Raw genomic sequence first — 15,263 nt, forward strand, 5'->3', positions numbered from 1 at the left:
TGTGAACATAATAGGATTGTGCTTCCTACTTATCTGTATTTGCTCATTTCACACACACACACACACACAAACACACACACACACACACACACACACACACACACACACACAAACACACACACAGTTTTGTTATGGGCAATACCTATCTCTTGGGACCTGACACATTCACAATTTGTGAGAAATGCGAATATAGATGCGAATTCTGGCTCAAAATGCAAAAACGTGAAATTACCTAGTAAATGCTGTTTCATAATGATTTGTATCCAGATGAGCTATTCTGTCAAAGATAGTTTGTAATAACTTTATTTTCTGCACTAACGAAAATTTACTCAGTTTTTGGTTACTGATATTGAAAATCTTCTAATGAAGTCCAATTACTAAAGATAATGTACGTTAGAATACGTATGCAAAATAAAAAGCACACAAATGCAATGATGTATCAGTCCACTTGATACTCTGCTCTCATGGTTCAAAGGTCACACATGTCATGTAACAACACAGGACTCAACCATGAGACCCAGTATCTTGGGTCAAAGAAACAAGTATGTTTGTCAGCTAGCTGAAGTTCAAAAGTTGGTATAGTGCTGTGAGGTAACGGGCGAGTTGTGGCGCCCTGAAAATATTATAAATTTGGAGTTGGCCTGGCCGCACAGCCCACTCGACAAGCCAGGGCTCGTCAGTAACCACCTGGTGCCGAACATTAGCCGGAGCAAGACGGGTAGCCCCAGTGTGTGGTCCAGGCCGATGTGTGGCTGGGAATTCCATGTTGACGCTGTGTCAAGGACTGTGCTTTGCGTCGATGAAGGAGATTTGTATGCAGGGAGTACCAAAGATGGCGGACTTTGTGAAACCATAATGGCAGACATTTCACAGTTCATGTAGAAATTAATAATAGCCAGAGGAATCATGATACCTTAAAAAGAAACAGGTACATTACCATTATTTGCATGACACTTCTGATGGTGTAATTAGATTTTCAAAATATTTATTAGTTTAAAGTTTAGCATCTGACTGTAAATTATACAAGTAACATCCAGCAACAAATTTTCAAAATGTAAAAGTTTCATCCAGTTTTGTTGATCGACATGTCTTTAGAAAGCTATTAGTGTAAACCAAAATTGGTATGAATTACATGCATGTAACTTAAATAGTACATGAGTTATTGAAGGTCAATGTGGCCGATTGTTGTTGATCGCATCAGGCCATAAGTACTCCACAGTTACAAGAAAAAATGGTAGCAGCATGCTTATAAATATATTTATTTGTCTATGTCTTTGTTTATATCCCATATATACTATTAATGAAGAAATTGGCTAATATTTACTGTGTTTTATAAAGCACAGAGACATTATGCTATTGGTCTACTTTTGTTTCTATTCCTTTGATGTATGTTTATTTGATTTGTTTATGTATTTAATAATGTGTGTTAGAGCATATTTATGGTCTAGCCATAGGAATATTTATTTAATTTCAAGTTATTTAAATGTAAATCCAGTATTTCGTATGTGTTTCAATATGTTTGTGAGTGTGCGTTGGCTTGGAGACATAGCAGGAGCGCTCTAGCCAATCACAGCACTCGTTACTACAGTAGGAGACTACCGAAGTCAATGGAGAGACTGTATTGAAGTGGGGGAGGAGCATCGTTACCAAAAACGACACAAGTAGGACAGAACAGGACGGTCGCAGGAAATACTTGGAGAGTGTTGAACAGTTTATGCATGTCTGGAGATAGAAATATTACGTAGTGCCGGCTGGTGCACTTGTGAGATTTCCGTGGCTTCTGCAGTGAAGACATAGTATGCATTTAGGAGTGAATTTCTTGTGAGCTATGCTGTTCTTCTTAGCTAATTACGTGAAGTACGAATCTATTGTTACCCTGTTATTCAACTTATATTTTATTTAATTGCCAGACCATTGACACCAATAAGTGTTTTGCAGTAATAAATAGCATTCTTAAAGATACTTCTGCTATCGTACTCATCATTTAAAGTCGTTATAAATAGTACCTGCAGATTTTATTTAATTGCAGTCTTTCACTTCACTTCGCGCGCGCACACACACACACACACACACACACACACACACACACACACACACACACACACACACACACGAAGCAACTGTTGGTTGCGAAAGCTTGAATTTCATGTGTCTACACAATGGTATAGAAAGGATGGAACACGTGTAACTTCTAAAGTCAAACTTAATTGCCAGCAGTTTAATGAAAGGCAAACTTATGCTTACAGCTTTGAAAATTTAGAGAAAACTTTTGACAATGCTGACTGGAATACACGCTTCGGAATTTTGAAGCTAGCAGGGATAATATGTAGGGAAGCTACAAGTATTTACAACTTGTATGGCAAAAGAGACTGCTGCTGTAAGAGTCAAAGGATATAAAGGGAATCCATGGTTGAAAAGGGAGTGGGACAGGGTTGTAACCTATTCCTCGTGTTCTTCAGTTTTAAAGGAAACAAAGAAGAAATTTTTGAAGGGGATTGAAGTTCAGACAGAAGAAATAAACACTCTGCAGTTTGCTTATGACATAATTCTCACAGAGACAGCAAAGAACTTGGAAGAGCAGTTGAACTGAATGGATAGGGTCTTAAAAATGTTACAAGATGAACATTAACAAAAGTAAGACAAGAGCAACGGAATGTAGCCAAACTAAATTAGGCAATGCTGAGGGAATTAAACCAGGAAATAGAAACTAATAGCAGTAGACCAGACCAGTTTTGCTACTTGGTTGCAAAATGGTTGAAGTAAAGAGCATATGAAAACCAGACTGACAATAATAAGAAAAATGTTTCTGAAAAAGGGGAATTTGTTAACATCAAATCGAGGGAGCCTTTTCCAAGGGCGTTTTTCTTGAGTGTAGCCTTGCACAGAAATGAAACATTAACGATAAGCAATTCAGACAATAAGCAAATAGAAGCTATTGAAATGCACTACTATAAAAAATTCTTTAGATGAATGGGTAGATCAAGTAACTAATCACGTGGTACTAAATCAAATATGGGAGAAAAGAAATTTATGACACAACTTGAGTAAAAGTAGGGATCAGCTGAGAGGACAGATCTTAAGGCATCACTGATTCATCAGTTTGGCAATGGAGGGAAGCATGGGTGGTAAAAATTATGGAGGAAAATCAGGGGTTGAATACAGCAAGCAAGTTCAAACAGATGTAGATAGCAGTAGTCGTTCACAAATGAAGAGGCGTAGACTACCTTAGAGAGCTGCATCAAGCCAATCTTTGCACTGAAGACCAAACAACAACAACAGTCAAAGTTTGAATAAACTTTTGAGGCCAGTACTGACATTGTTAGTTTCAAAAAACAAACAATTTGATTCAGTATTCGTGAAGTAAAGAACAGTGACCTTCAGTCACAATGCTGACTTCCTGCATGATGCATTGCAAGTGCTGAGGGCCCACCTTCAAGTGCTTTGACAGTGTACATCATTTTTTTTCCAAATTCAGGTTAATTCTGGTCTGTTTCCAGTAGTGGAAACGTGTTTCGGCATAAATATCGTAATAACTTACAATGACTGAAATCAAAAGTAGGAAAAATGAACAGAAAAGCTGCTTGATTATGTTTTTAATAGGACAGTCAATTTATTTGTAATCATTATTACTGTCAATTAAAATTTGGATATCATCAAAAAATATAGCGCAATTTCACAACAACAATGCTCATTTGTTTTATCACTGTTCCTTTTGTTACCTTGGTGTAAATATGCAACATCACTTGGCAGACAATTACAGAATACACAGCTGAAGCGGTCTATGTTCAGTAAAAAGATAATACTCAGCCTCTTTCCATTATATAAATTTTTCTACCATAAGAGAAGAGAAAAAGTATCAAAGGAAGTTGAAAGCTATTCTTATGCAATATCAGGATGCTCCTTACCTGTTACTGACTTGGAAATGGTCCTTTATTGTCTGCCAAACTATTGAGGTATCATATGGTGCCTTAGCAAGATTATCTTCATCATCAAAGTAGATTTTCACAGCTTTGTGGGACACCCAGAATGCTGCAAAACACCAAGGACAAAATTCTACAGCAAAACTTTACTGGACATTAGAGCATGGCGTTTTGATACAGTTTTGCCAAATTCATTAGTGACTCCAGTTCACTGTAACAACTTAAGTAAGTCTACCTTACAGATTACAAATGTTAGTTTTGTAATGGTTTTAGGGGTGTTAACTTACCAGAAACCTTACTATAGCATGCAAAATAAGTAAGATTAACAAATAGTAATGCATTCAAGTGCCCACACAACTATAATGGATAATAAAATGAAGTTCTCACAATAAAATATAAGAAAAATATTCATCTGATAAACAAAGAAGAAAATGTAAGGAATGGTAAATTTAAAGACAGCAGACATAATGATAACTTCTGTAATCTACATGTTTGGCTATTAGAATCTAGTCTCTGCCTCCTACATAATAGGTATTCATTCCATGTCTATTTTCTTACTACTGATTGTCACAGACAGCAGTTACCACATGGCAACTGATGACAACAAACAAATGTGTGGTTTCAGTTCCCAGAGACTGCAATCGTGTGAGGGATTTGTGTTACCAAATGAGAAAATGCTGGTATATAGACACAATAAAAAAACACACAAACACACACACAAATTTCAAGCTTTCGCAACCCAAGGTTGCTTCATCAGGAAAGAGGGAAGGACAGGGAAAGACGAAAGGATGTTGGTTTTAAGGGAGAGGGTAAGGAGTCATTCCAATCCCGGGAGCGGAAGGACTTACCTTAGGGCGAAAAAAGGACAGGTATAAACGCACGCGCGCGCGCACACACACACACACACACACATACACACACACACACACATCCATCCGCACATATACAGGCACAGGCAGATATATGTAAATGCAAAGAGGTTGGGCAGAGATGTCAGTCGAGGCGGAAGTACAGAGGCAAAGATGTTGTTGAATGACAGATGAGGTACGAGCAGCGGCAACTTGAAATTAGCGACAGTTGAGGCCTGGTGAGTAACGGGAAGAGAGAATATATTGAAGGGCGAGTTCCCATCTCTGGAGTTCTGATAGGTTGGTGTCAGTGGGAAGAATCCAGATAACCCGGACGGTGTAACACTGCGCCAAGACGTGCTGGCCGTGCACCAAGGCATGTTTAGCCACAGGGTGATCCTCATTACCAACAAACAATGTCTGCCAGCGTCCGTTCATACGAATGGACAGTTTGTTGCCGTACAAGGCTTCACAGTGTAAGCATGTCAGTTGGTAAATCACGTGGGTGCTTTCACACATGGCTCTGCCTTTGATCGTGTACACCTTCCGGGTTACAGGCCTGGAGTAGATGGTGGTGAGAGGGTGCATGGGACAGGTCTTACACAGGGGGCGCTTACAAGGGTAGGAGCTAGAGGGTAGGGAAGGAGGTTTGGGGATTTCATCAGGATGAACCAAGAGGCTACAAAGGTTAGGTGAATAGTGGAAAGACACTCTTGGTGGAGTGGGGAGGATTTCATGAAGGATGGATCTCATTTCAGGGCAGGATTTGAGGAAGTTGTACCCATGCTGGAGAGCCACATTCAGAGTCTGATCCAGTCCCAGAAAGTACTGTTGCTTGTTAGTGGGTTTGATGTGGACGGATGTGTGAAGCTGGCCATTGGACAGATGGAGGTCAACGTCAAGGAAAGTGTTATGGGGTTTGGAGTAGAACCAAGAGAATCTGATGGAAGCAAAGGAGTTGAGGTTGGAGAGGAAATTCTGGAGCTGTTCTTCACTGTGATTCCAGATCATGAAGATGTCATCAATAAATCTGTACCAGACTTTGGGTTGGCAGGCTTGGGTAACCAAGAAGGCTTCCTCTAAGCGACCCACAAATAGGTTGGCATACGAGGGGGCCATCCTGGTACCCATGGCTGTTCCCTTTAATTGTTGGTATGTCTGGCCTTCAAAAGTGAAGAAGTTGTGGGTTAATGAGGAAAGAGGTTTTAGGTAGGGTAGCAGGTGATCAGCGTGAAAGGAAGTGCTCCATCGCAGCGAGGCCCTGGACGTGCAGGATATTTGTGTATAAGGAAGTGGCATCAATGGTTACAAGGACTGTTTCCGGGGGTAACAGATTGGGTAAGTGTAAGTATATGTGCGAATGGATATGTGTGTGTGAGTGTATACCTGTCCTTTTTTCCCCCTAAGGTAAGTCTTTCCACTCCTGGGATTGGAATGACTCCTTACCCTCTCCCTTAAAACCTACATCCTTTCGTCTTTCCCTCTCCTTCCCTCTTTTCTGATGAAGCAACCGTGGGTTGCGTAAGCTTGAAATTTGTGTGTGTGTTTGTGTGTTTTTTATTGTCTCTATCAACATACCAACGCTTTCTCGTTTGGTAAGTTACAGCATCTTTGTTTTATATACATACACACACACACACACACACACACACACACACACACACACACACACAATGTGTGTGTGTGTGTGTGTGTGTGTGTGTGTGTGTGTGTGTGTGTGTGTTTGATAAGGGCCTTGCTGTACGAAAGCTTATTTGTGACAGTCTTTTTGTTGTGCCTATCTGTGACTCAGCATCTCCACTATATGGTGAGCAGTAACTTTCCTTTTCATAATAGTGTTACATTCCATCCTGGATTTTCCATTGTTTGAAATGTGAAATTTCAAACTTTTGGAACCAGAGATGCCTTCTATCCACTCAGTAAGTCGGTGTGCTCTACTTGCACTGTGGAATATTTTCAGTAATTAATCACTTTCAGAGGCAGAAAATTTCACTGATATTAAATCAACAATGCAACAAGCAAACAGGATTTGAGGAAGTCGTATCCATGCTGGAGAGCCACATTCAGAGTCTGATCCAGTCCCAGAAAGTACTGTTGCTTGTTAGTGGGTTTGATGTGGACGGATGTGTGAAGCTGGCCATTGGACAGATGGAGGTCAACGTCAAGGAAAGTGTTATGGGGTTTGGAGTAGAACCAAGAGAATCTGATGGAAGCAAAGGAGTTGAGGTTGGAGAGGAAATTCTGGAGCTGTTCTTCACTGTGATTCCAGATCATGAAGATGTCATCAATAAATCTGTACCAGACTTTGGGTTGGCAGGCTTGGGTAACCAAGAAGGCTTCCTCTAAGCGACCCACAAATAGGTTGGCATACGAGGGGGCCATCCTGGTACCCATGGCTGTTCCCTTTAATTGTTGGTATGTCTGGCCTTCAAAAGTGAAGAAGTTGTGGGTTAATGAGGAAAGAGGTTTTAGGTAGGGTAGCAGGTGATCAGCGTGAAAGGAAGTGCTCCATCGCAGCGAGGCCCTGGACGTGCAGGATATTTGTGTATAAGGAAGTGGCATCAATGGTTACAAGGACTGTTTCCGGGGGTAACAGATTGGGTAAGTGTAAGTATATGTGCGAATGGATATGTGTGTGTGAGTGTATACCTGTCCTTTTTTCCCCCTAAGGTAAGTCTTTCCACTCCTGGGATTGGAATGACTCCTTACCCTCTCCCTTAAAACCTACATCCTTTCGTCTTTCCCTCTCCTTCCCTCTTTTCTGATGAAGCAACCGTGGGTTGCGTAAGCTTGAAATTTGTGTGTGTGTTTGTGTGTTTTTTATTGTCTCTATCAACATACCAACGCTTTCTCGTTTGGTAAGTTACAGCATCTTTGTTTTATATACACACACACACACACACACACAATGTGTGTGTGTGTGTGTGTGTGTGTGTGTGTGTGTGTGTGTGTGTGTGTGTTTGATAAGGGCCTTGCTGTACGAAAGCTTATTTGTGACAGTCTTTTTGTTGTGCCTATCTGTGACTCAGCATCTCCACTATATGGTGAGCAGTAACTTTCCTTTTCATAATAGTGTTACATTCCATCCTGGATTTTCCATTGTTTGAAATGTGAAATTTCAAACTTTTGGAACCAGAGATGCCTTCTATCCACTCAGTAAGTTGGTGTGCTCTACTTGCACTGTGGAATATTTTCAGTAATTGATCACTTTCAGAGGCAGAAAATTTCACTGATATTAAATCAACAATGCAACAAGCAAACAGGATTTGAGGAAGTCGTATCCATGCTGGAGAGCCACATTCAGAGTCTGATCCAGTCCCAGAAAGTACTGTTGCTTGTTAGTGGGTTTGATGTGGACGGACGTGTGAAGCTGGCCATTGGACAGATGGAGGTCAACGTCCAGGAATGAGGCATGGGATTTGGAGTAGGACCAAGAGAATCTGATGGAACCAAAGGATATGCATGAACAGAATAAGACTGCCTCACCGTTCTTGATGTATTCTGAGAAGTTCTGACTGAAATCTCTCCACAGTAACACTTCTGTTTTATAGCAAGGAAAGGGAAATTACTGAACAAATAACATTCACTACATATTCCAGTAATATTGGCTGCCAAAGCAAAAACAACTGGCAATGACATACTGTGAAGTAGTTAGAAGAGACAGAGCTCGAATCAAAAACCCCTCAATGTTTGTTATTGTTGTGGTCTCCAGTCCAAAGACTGGTATGATAGAGCTCTCCATGCTTCTCTATTCTGTGCAAACCTCTTCATTTCCGAATAACTACTGCAACCCACATTCATTTGAAGCTGCTTACTGCACTCTTCTCTTTGTGTTCCTCCATACAAAACTGACAATTCCCTGATATCTCTGCATGTATACTATCAACTGATCCCTTATTTGACTCAAGTTGTGTCACGAATTTCTGTTCTCCCCAATTCCATATTCAACCTTCTCATATAATCTAAAGCACTCTTCAGTAGCACCACTTTCCCTTCACTGCACAATACTGGTTTTCATCCGATTTCTTGATATTCATACAGCTGCTTCTCGATCCTCCAAAGGCCTCTTCAACTTTCCTGTAGGTAGTATGTTTTTTTTTATTTTACATAATTCTGTAGATCAAATTGAGGAACAAATCTCCACGGTCATGGAACGTGTCAGTACATAAAATTACAACACAAAAGTAATAACGGATAATATAAAATGTTTGTGAACCCAATAAAAAGACAAGCTATAAGTTTATATAAACACAGTCAATCAACAACATAACACAGGAATCACCTTATTTTTTCAAGGAACTCCCTGGCAGAATATAAGGAGAGACTCAAGGGGAAACTCTAAATTTTAATTTGAAAGTGCATGGATTACTGCTAAGATTTTTAAATTCTCGTGCTAGCTTATTGAAAATGGATGCAGCAGTACACTGCACACCTTTCTGCACAAGAGTCAAATAAGAGTGATCCAAATTCAGATTGGTTTTCTGTTCGTTAGTAACTGAATGAAAGCTGCTAATTCTTGGGAATACACTTATATTGTTAACAAGAGACCAAAAAATATATATATATATATAAAACAGAAAGAAACTTCCACATGGGAAAAATATATTAAAAACAAAGATTCCAAGACTTACCAAGCGGGAAAGCGCCGGCAGACAGGCACATGAACAAAACACACAAACACACACACAGAATTACGAGCTTTCGCAACTGGCAGTTGCTTCGTCAGGAAAGAGGGAAGGAGAGGGAAAAATGAAAGGATGTGGGTTTTAAGGGAGAGGGTAAGGAGTCATTCCAATCCCGGGAGTGGAAAGACTTCCCTTAGGGGAAAAAAAGGACAGGTGTACACTCGCACACACACACACATATCCATCCGCACATACACAGACACAAGCAGACATATTTAAAGGCATTGCCTTTAAATATGTCTGCTTGTGTCTGTGTATGTGCGGATGGATATGTGTGTGTGTGTGCGCGAGTGTACACCTGTCCTTTTTTTCCCCTAAGGGAAGTCTTTCCACTCCCGGGATTGGAATGACTCCTTACCCTCTCCCTTAAAACCCACATCCTTTCATTTTTCCCTCTCCTTCCCTCTTTCCTGATGAAGCAACTGCCAGTTGCGAAAGCTCGTAATTCTGTGTGTGTGTTTGTGTGTTTTGTTCATGTGCCTGTCTGCCGGCGCTTTCCCGCTTGGTAAGTCTTGGAATCTTTGTTTTTAATATATTTTGAGAGGCCAATCTCAGGATACCCAGACTAATGAATGGGGTTGACAAAAGGTTTGCGAACTCAACACCACTTACTGCCTGAACCCACTTGTTTCTGAGCCAAAGAGATCTTTTGAGAATGGGAAGCATTACCCCAAAATATAATACCATGTGTCATAAGCGAATCAAAAGAAGCAAATCAGACCACTTTTCATGACAAATTATCACTTACTTCAGATACTGTTTGAATAGTAAAAATGGCAGTATTAAGTCTTTGAACAAGATTCTGAATGTGGGCTTTCCACGACAGTTGGTATGTGCTCAAAATAGAGACCACATAGCACACTGTTTATGCCATTCAATGGACGTGGCTTCAGTTCGTCCATAACACAGTCAACAGATCCATTTGATTGCAAACAAATTAGTGATGTGTCATGCAAGTCATGTCTGAAATGTTACGATGAGTGTAACCACACGTACTGCAGGCAATGTGCAATGCTTGCAACAAAAGAGGACTCTGTTCGCTGTTTGGATGGATTGTTCGGCGGCAATGTTAGAACACATGTAGTATAACATGAGAGTCTTCGGAGTAACATGCACCACTATTCTCCTCTTAGGCCAACAAAAGATATTAATGAGAGCAGAAAACATATTTAGGTAGTTATTAAGTTGAGAATGTTCCACTGTGCATTCCCTTGTTTTACTGTCAATAATGTCAACACCAGATATCAGCAAGGCACGATGGTGAATAAAATGCTCCACTGCTACAGCAGAATGCTTTTTCTTTGGGATGACATAGCTTGGCAGTGCCTTGGAAGACAAGGAGCAAAAAGAGGAGCACACGAATGTCTACAGAGAAAACAAATGATGAATAGTTATTAGCATTCTCAATTGTTGGCTAATGACAAAGCAAGATGTTCACTGAAATTGTCTGTCTGTCCACCCAAAATTGTCCCTGAAGTTGTATATACAGAAAAAATGAACATAAATTACAGTACACTGTTTACATCATTTTGATCCTCTGCAAGTGGAGATGAAGTCACATGGTCAGAAGTAGCAACAGTCCACAGCAGTTCCACAGCATCACGAAAGCTACAAGAAGGCAAACATTGAGTTCAAATATGGTAAAGGTGATCATGGGAAGAAACAGCACGACAGGTCAACTGTAAACCGAGGATATAGGTACAACCTGTAACCAGTGACCCTTTTACTTCACTTCCCACAATTTTCCACTCCTCAGCATCTGGCCAGTGCTCACCAACAGGTGTGGAAACTCCCAGCGGTTATTAATAATGCTGGACATCAATAATGACAAATAAGGTTCCAAGTGGACATGGATGTGGCAGTGTCTTTATCATGATAGTGGCGAGTGATGTTATGCAGCAAACACACTATGCATTCAAATTATGGTGCAAGCTATGTCCAAAAACATATGTAGATCACTAACATTCCTAGTACTAGCTTCACCTACAGCTCATAACATTTGTGGACTTTACTTATGTTCATTAATCTTTTTCCGTTCAACAGGAATATATATCTTAGGTTGCGAAGCAAACCATTCAGTGGCTTGGAAACACTGTGTTGCGATTATAAACAATGATTCGAATCTCAACTCCTCTGTGCTGAAACAAATCAGTTCACAATACCACACTGCACAATTAAAACTACTTCCAAACTAAAAAGGAGGCACTAGATTTAATTTATTGCATGAAACAGTTACAGCTAATCACCAATCACAGTCTGCTGATTACCCTGTCTGGCCCACACTCAAAGCTCTCAGAGGAAATGGCACAAACACAACAGCAACGGCCCATGTTCCTTGTTGTTGCTGTTGTTGTTGTTGTTGTTATTGCGGTCTTCAGTCCTGAGACTGGTTTGATGCAGCTCCCCATGCTACTCTATCCTGTGCAAGCTTCTTCATCTCCCAGTACCTACCACAACCTACATCCTTCTGAATCTACTTAGTGTATTCATCTCTTGGTCTCCCTCTATGATTTTTACCTTCCACGCTGCCCTCCAATGCTAAATTTGTGATCCCTTGATGCCTCAGAACATGTCCTACCAACCGGTCCCTTCTTCTTGTCAAGTTGTGCCACTAACTCCTCTTCTCCCCAATCCTATTCAATACTTCCTCATTAGTTACATGATCTACCCATCTAATCTTCAGCATTCTCCTGTAGCACCACATTTCGAAAGCTTCTATTCTCTTCTTCTCCAAACTATTTATCGTCCATGTTTCACTTCCATACATGACTACACACCATTAAAATACTTTCAAAAAATGGCTCCCTGACACTTAAATCTATACTCTATGTTAAGAAATTTCTCTTCTTCAGAAACGCTTTCCTTGCCATTGCCAGTCTACATTTTATATCCTCTCTACTTCGACCATCATCAGTTATTTTGCTCCCCAAATAGCAAAACTACTTTACTACTTTAAGTGTCTCATTTCCTAATCTAATTCCCTCAGCATCACCCGACTTTAATTCGACTACATTCCATTATCCTCGTTTTGCGTTTGTTGATGTTAGTCTTATATCCCCCTTTCCTCCATTCCGTCCAGCTGCTTTTCCAGGTCCTGTGTCTGACAGAATGACGATGTCATCGGCGAACCTCAAAGTTTTTATTTCTTCTCCATGGATTGTAATACCTACTCCAAATTTTTCTTTTGTTTCCTTTACTGCTTACTCAATATACAGATTGAATAACATTGGGGAGAGACTACAACCCTGTATCACTCCCTTTCCAACCACTGCTTCCCTTTCATACCCCTCGACTCTTATAACTGCCATCTGGTTTCTGTACAAATTGTAAATAGCCTTTCGCTCCCTGTATTTTACCCCTGCCACCTTCAGAATTTGAATGAGAGTATTCCAGTCAACATTGTCAAAAGCTTTCTCTAAGTCTACAAATATTAGAAATGTAGGTTTGCCTTTTCTTAATCTATTTTCTACGAGAAGTCGTAGTGTTGGTATTGCCTCACGTATTCCAACATTTCTACAGATTCCAAACTGATATTCTACCAGTTTTTCCATTTGTCTGTAAATAATTCGCGTTATTATTTTGCAGCTGTGACTTATTAAACTGATAGTTCGGTAATTTTCACATCTGTCAACACCTGCTTTCTTTGGGATTGGAATTATTATATTCTTCTTGAAATCTGAGGGTATTTCGCCTGTCTCGTACATCTTGTTCACCAGATGGTAGAGTTTTGTCAGGACTGGCTCTCCCAAGGCCGTCAGTAGTTCTAATGGAATGTTGTCTACTCCGGGGGCCTTGTTTCGACTCGGGTCTTTCCGTGCTCTGTCAAACTCTTCACACAGTACCGTATCTCCCATTTCATCTTCATTTACATCCTCTTCCATTTCCATAATATTGTCCTCTAGTACATCGCCCTTGTATAGACCCTCTATATACTCCTTCCACCTTTCTGTTTTCCCTCTTTGCTTAGAACTGGGTTTCCATGTGAGCTCTTGATATTCATGCAAGTGGCTCTATTTTCTCCAAAGGTCTCTCTAATTTTCCTGTAGGCTGTATCTACCTTACCCCTAGTGAGATAAGCCTCTACATCCTTACATTTGTCCTGTTCCTTAGCCATTAAAAATATGAGATTATTATAGGCACACCTCCCAACAAGCTAACGCAAATGTCTAGCTTGGGAGATCAGATAAACAATTTGACACACAAGAAGCACAAAGTTTTCTGCTCGATGACAACATGAGAATAGAGCCAGATGAGTTGCATATCATGGCTAGTGAAGTAGGCCTATCCATGAGGTGAGACACACTACTTCACAGGCTGTTGTATTTGGTTCACAATGGCAGTTAGAGCAGTTAAGAGAAGGAGCAAACCTGGTACAGCACTTCTATTTCTGTCTTCTACACTATCTAAACATGCAAGATGGTGTCTCATTCTCTCCAGGAAAAAAACAAATGGTGCATCGTCATCCACCCGTTCTACACACAAATCCTCCACTTGCTCCACCTTTCACAGGGGGAGAGAGGTGGGGGGGACAATTGCCAGCACTAAGGCACTGGTACATCGCCACATACATTTAAGGAAACCAGAAAAAAGCCTTTACTAACCCCACCGGATGTGCAAATGAATGATACAGACGTATCGATGCATTTCTGGTGAGGGTACCTGTTGCAAGAACACAGCAAACATTGCAGGCTGGTCACACGAGCTCCCTTAGTGAGCAAGTATATGGCCACCCTATGGCAATCTTTCTCAATTGCAGCCATGTGACTTGTCTCTAACTGAGGATTCTGAACACCTTGGCTATTTAAAGTATGTGTAGTGCTATGAATTATGATCTTACAGTTTCCACAACTGCCAGCCTGTATGGAGCTTTGACTATGAAACTTGATTTTGTTGACCAAGTAGTGCTTGGACTTCATTAACTAATCTGGAAGTCTCCCATATTTATTTCTATCATGGCTCAGATCAACTATTTCCCCAAGAACCATTACCGATTTGTTTGTGGACTAACACACAATTTTACATTATTGTCACAGAAGTTACTTGTGTTCAATAGATGTTGTTGGCCCTCAGTGAGCATTATAACAAAACTTAAATCTACTTTTAGCTAGTATAAATGAGTACAATGATTTAGCCTCTGCTTTCCGTCACTCAGTATACTTTTAGAATATTTCTTCTAAATGTAGTAAGAAACATTAATAAAAAGGAAAAGCATTTACTCATTGATAAATTACTTAGTGTGAAAAGAGCCCAAGAAGAAGAACATGCATGAAGCAACTCTTAGAAACTTAAACTGCATTAATATACTCATACTATGCTGCTTAATCCTGTTTGTCTTATCACTAACTAAATTTAATCTAGAAAATTACAAAGAAGGTCACTACTTTGAGAACAGTACTACTTCCTTAGTTGTATTGATTAGCTGTTGTTTTCCTTTTAGTGGTGACCCAATATTAGGATGAATACATTGGTATCACTCAATCAACGAAAAGCTACTTGAAATTAATTGTGAAGAAGATAAATACACAAAAATCACATGGAAAAAATGTTCCTATTTATCCCAAGCATACTACCTTTAGTGAAAGTCTGTAATACCTATATAAAAATGGAATTTAAAAAAAAAACACTGAAAAACTGTTAATTTTGTATATTGCAATCACAAAGGTAACAAGTATGTTTTAAGTGAAGCATGCACCATTAATAGTTGTAAATCAAGCCGGAACAAAGTATACTAATTATAATACACTGTGAGACAGTACAGAATATATCTGAATCTTGACTTTTAGTCTCTTACTATACCTTGTGTACTGGGT

General features: G+C 40.0%; 1 protein-coding gene across 3 annotated transcripts in view; it reads right to left on the reverse strand.

The window, feature by feature from the left end:
* The window catches only part of LOC126356176 (N-acetyl-D-glucosamine kinase), a 199,925-nt gene that overhangs the window by 23,072 nt on the left and 161,590 nt on the right, over window positions 1-15,263 (reverse strand). For all 3 annotated transcript variants that reach the window (XM_050006938.1, XM_050006939.1, XM_050006940.1), the window contains exon 6: window positions 3,906-4,029. In XM_050006938.1, coding sequence (XP_049862895.1) covers window positions 3,906-4,029 — 124 coding nt within the window. The remainder of the gene's footprint in view (window positions 1-3,905; window positions 4,030-15,263) is intronic.

The sequence above is a fragment of the Schistocerca gregaria genome, chromosome 3 (assembly GCF_023897955.1).
Source record: "Schistocerca gregaria isolate iqSchGreg1 chromosome 3, iqSchGreg1.2, whole genome shotgun sequence".
Lineage (NCBI taxonomy): Eukaryota > Metazoa > Arthropoda > Insecta > Orthoptera > Acrididae > Schistocerca > Schistocerca gregaria.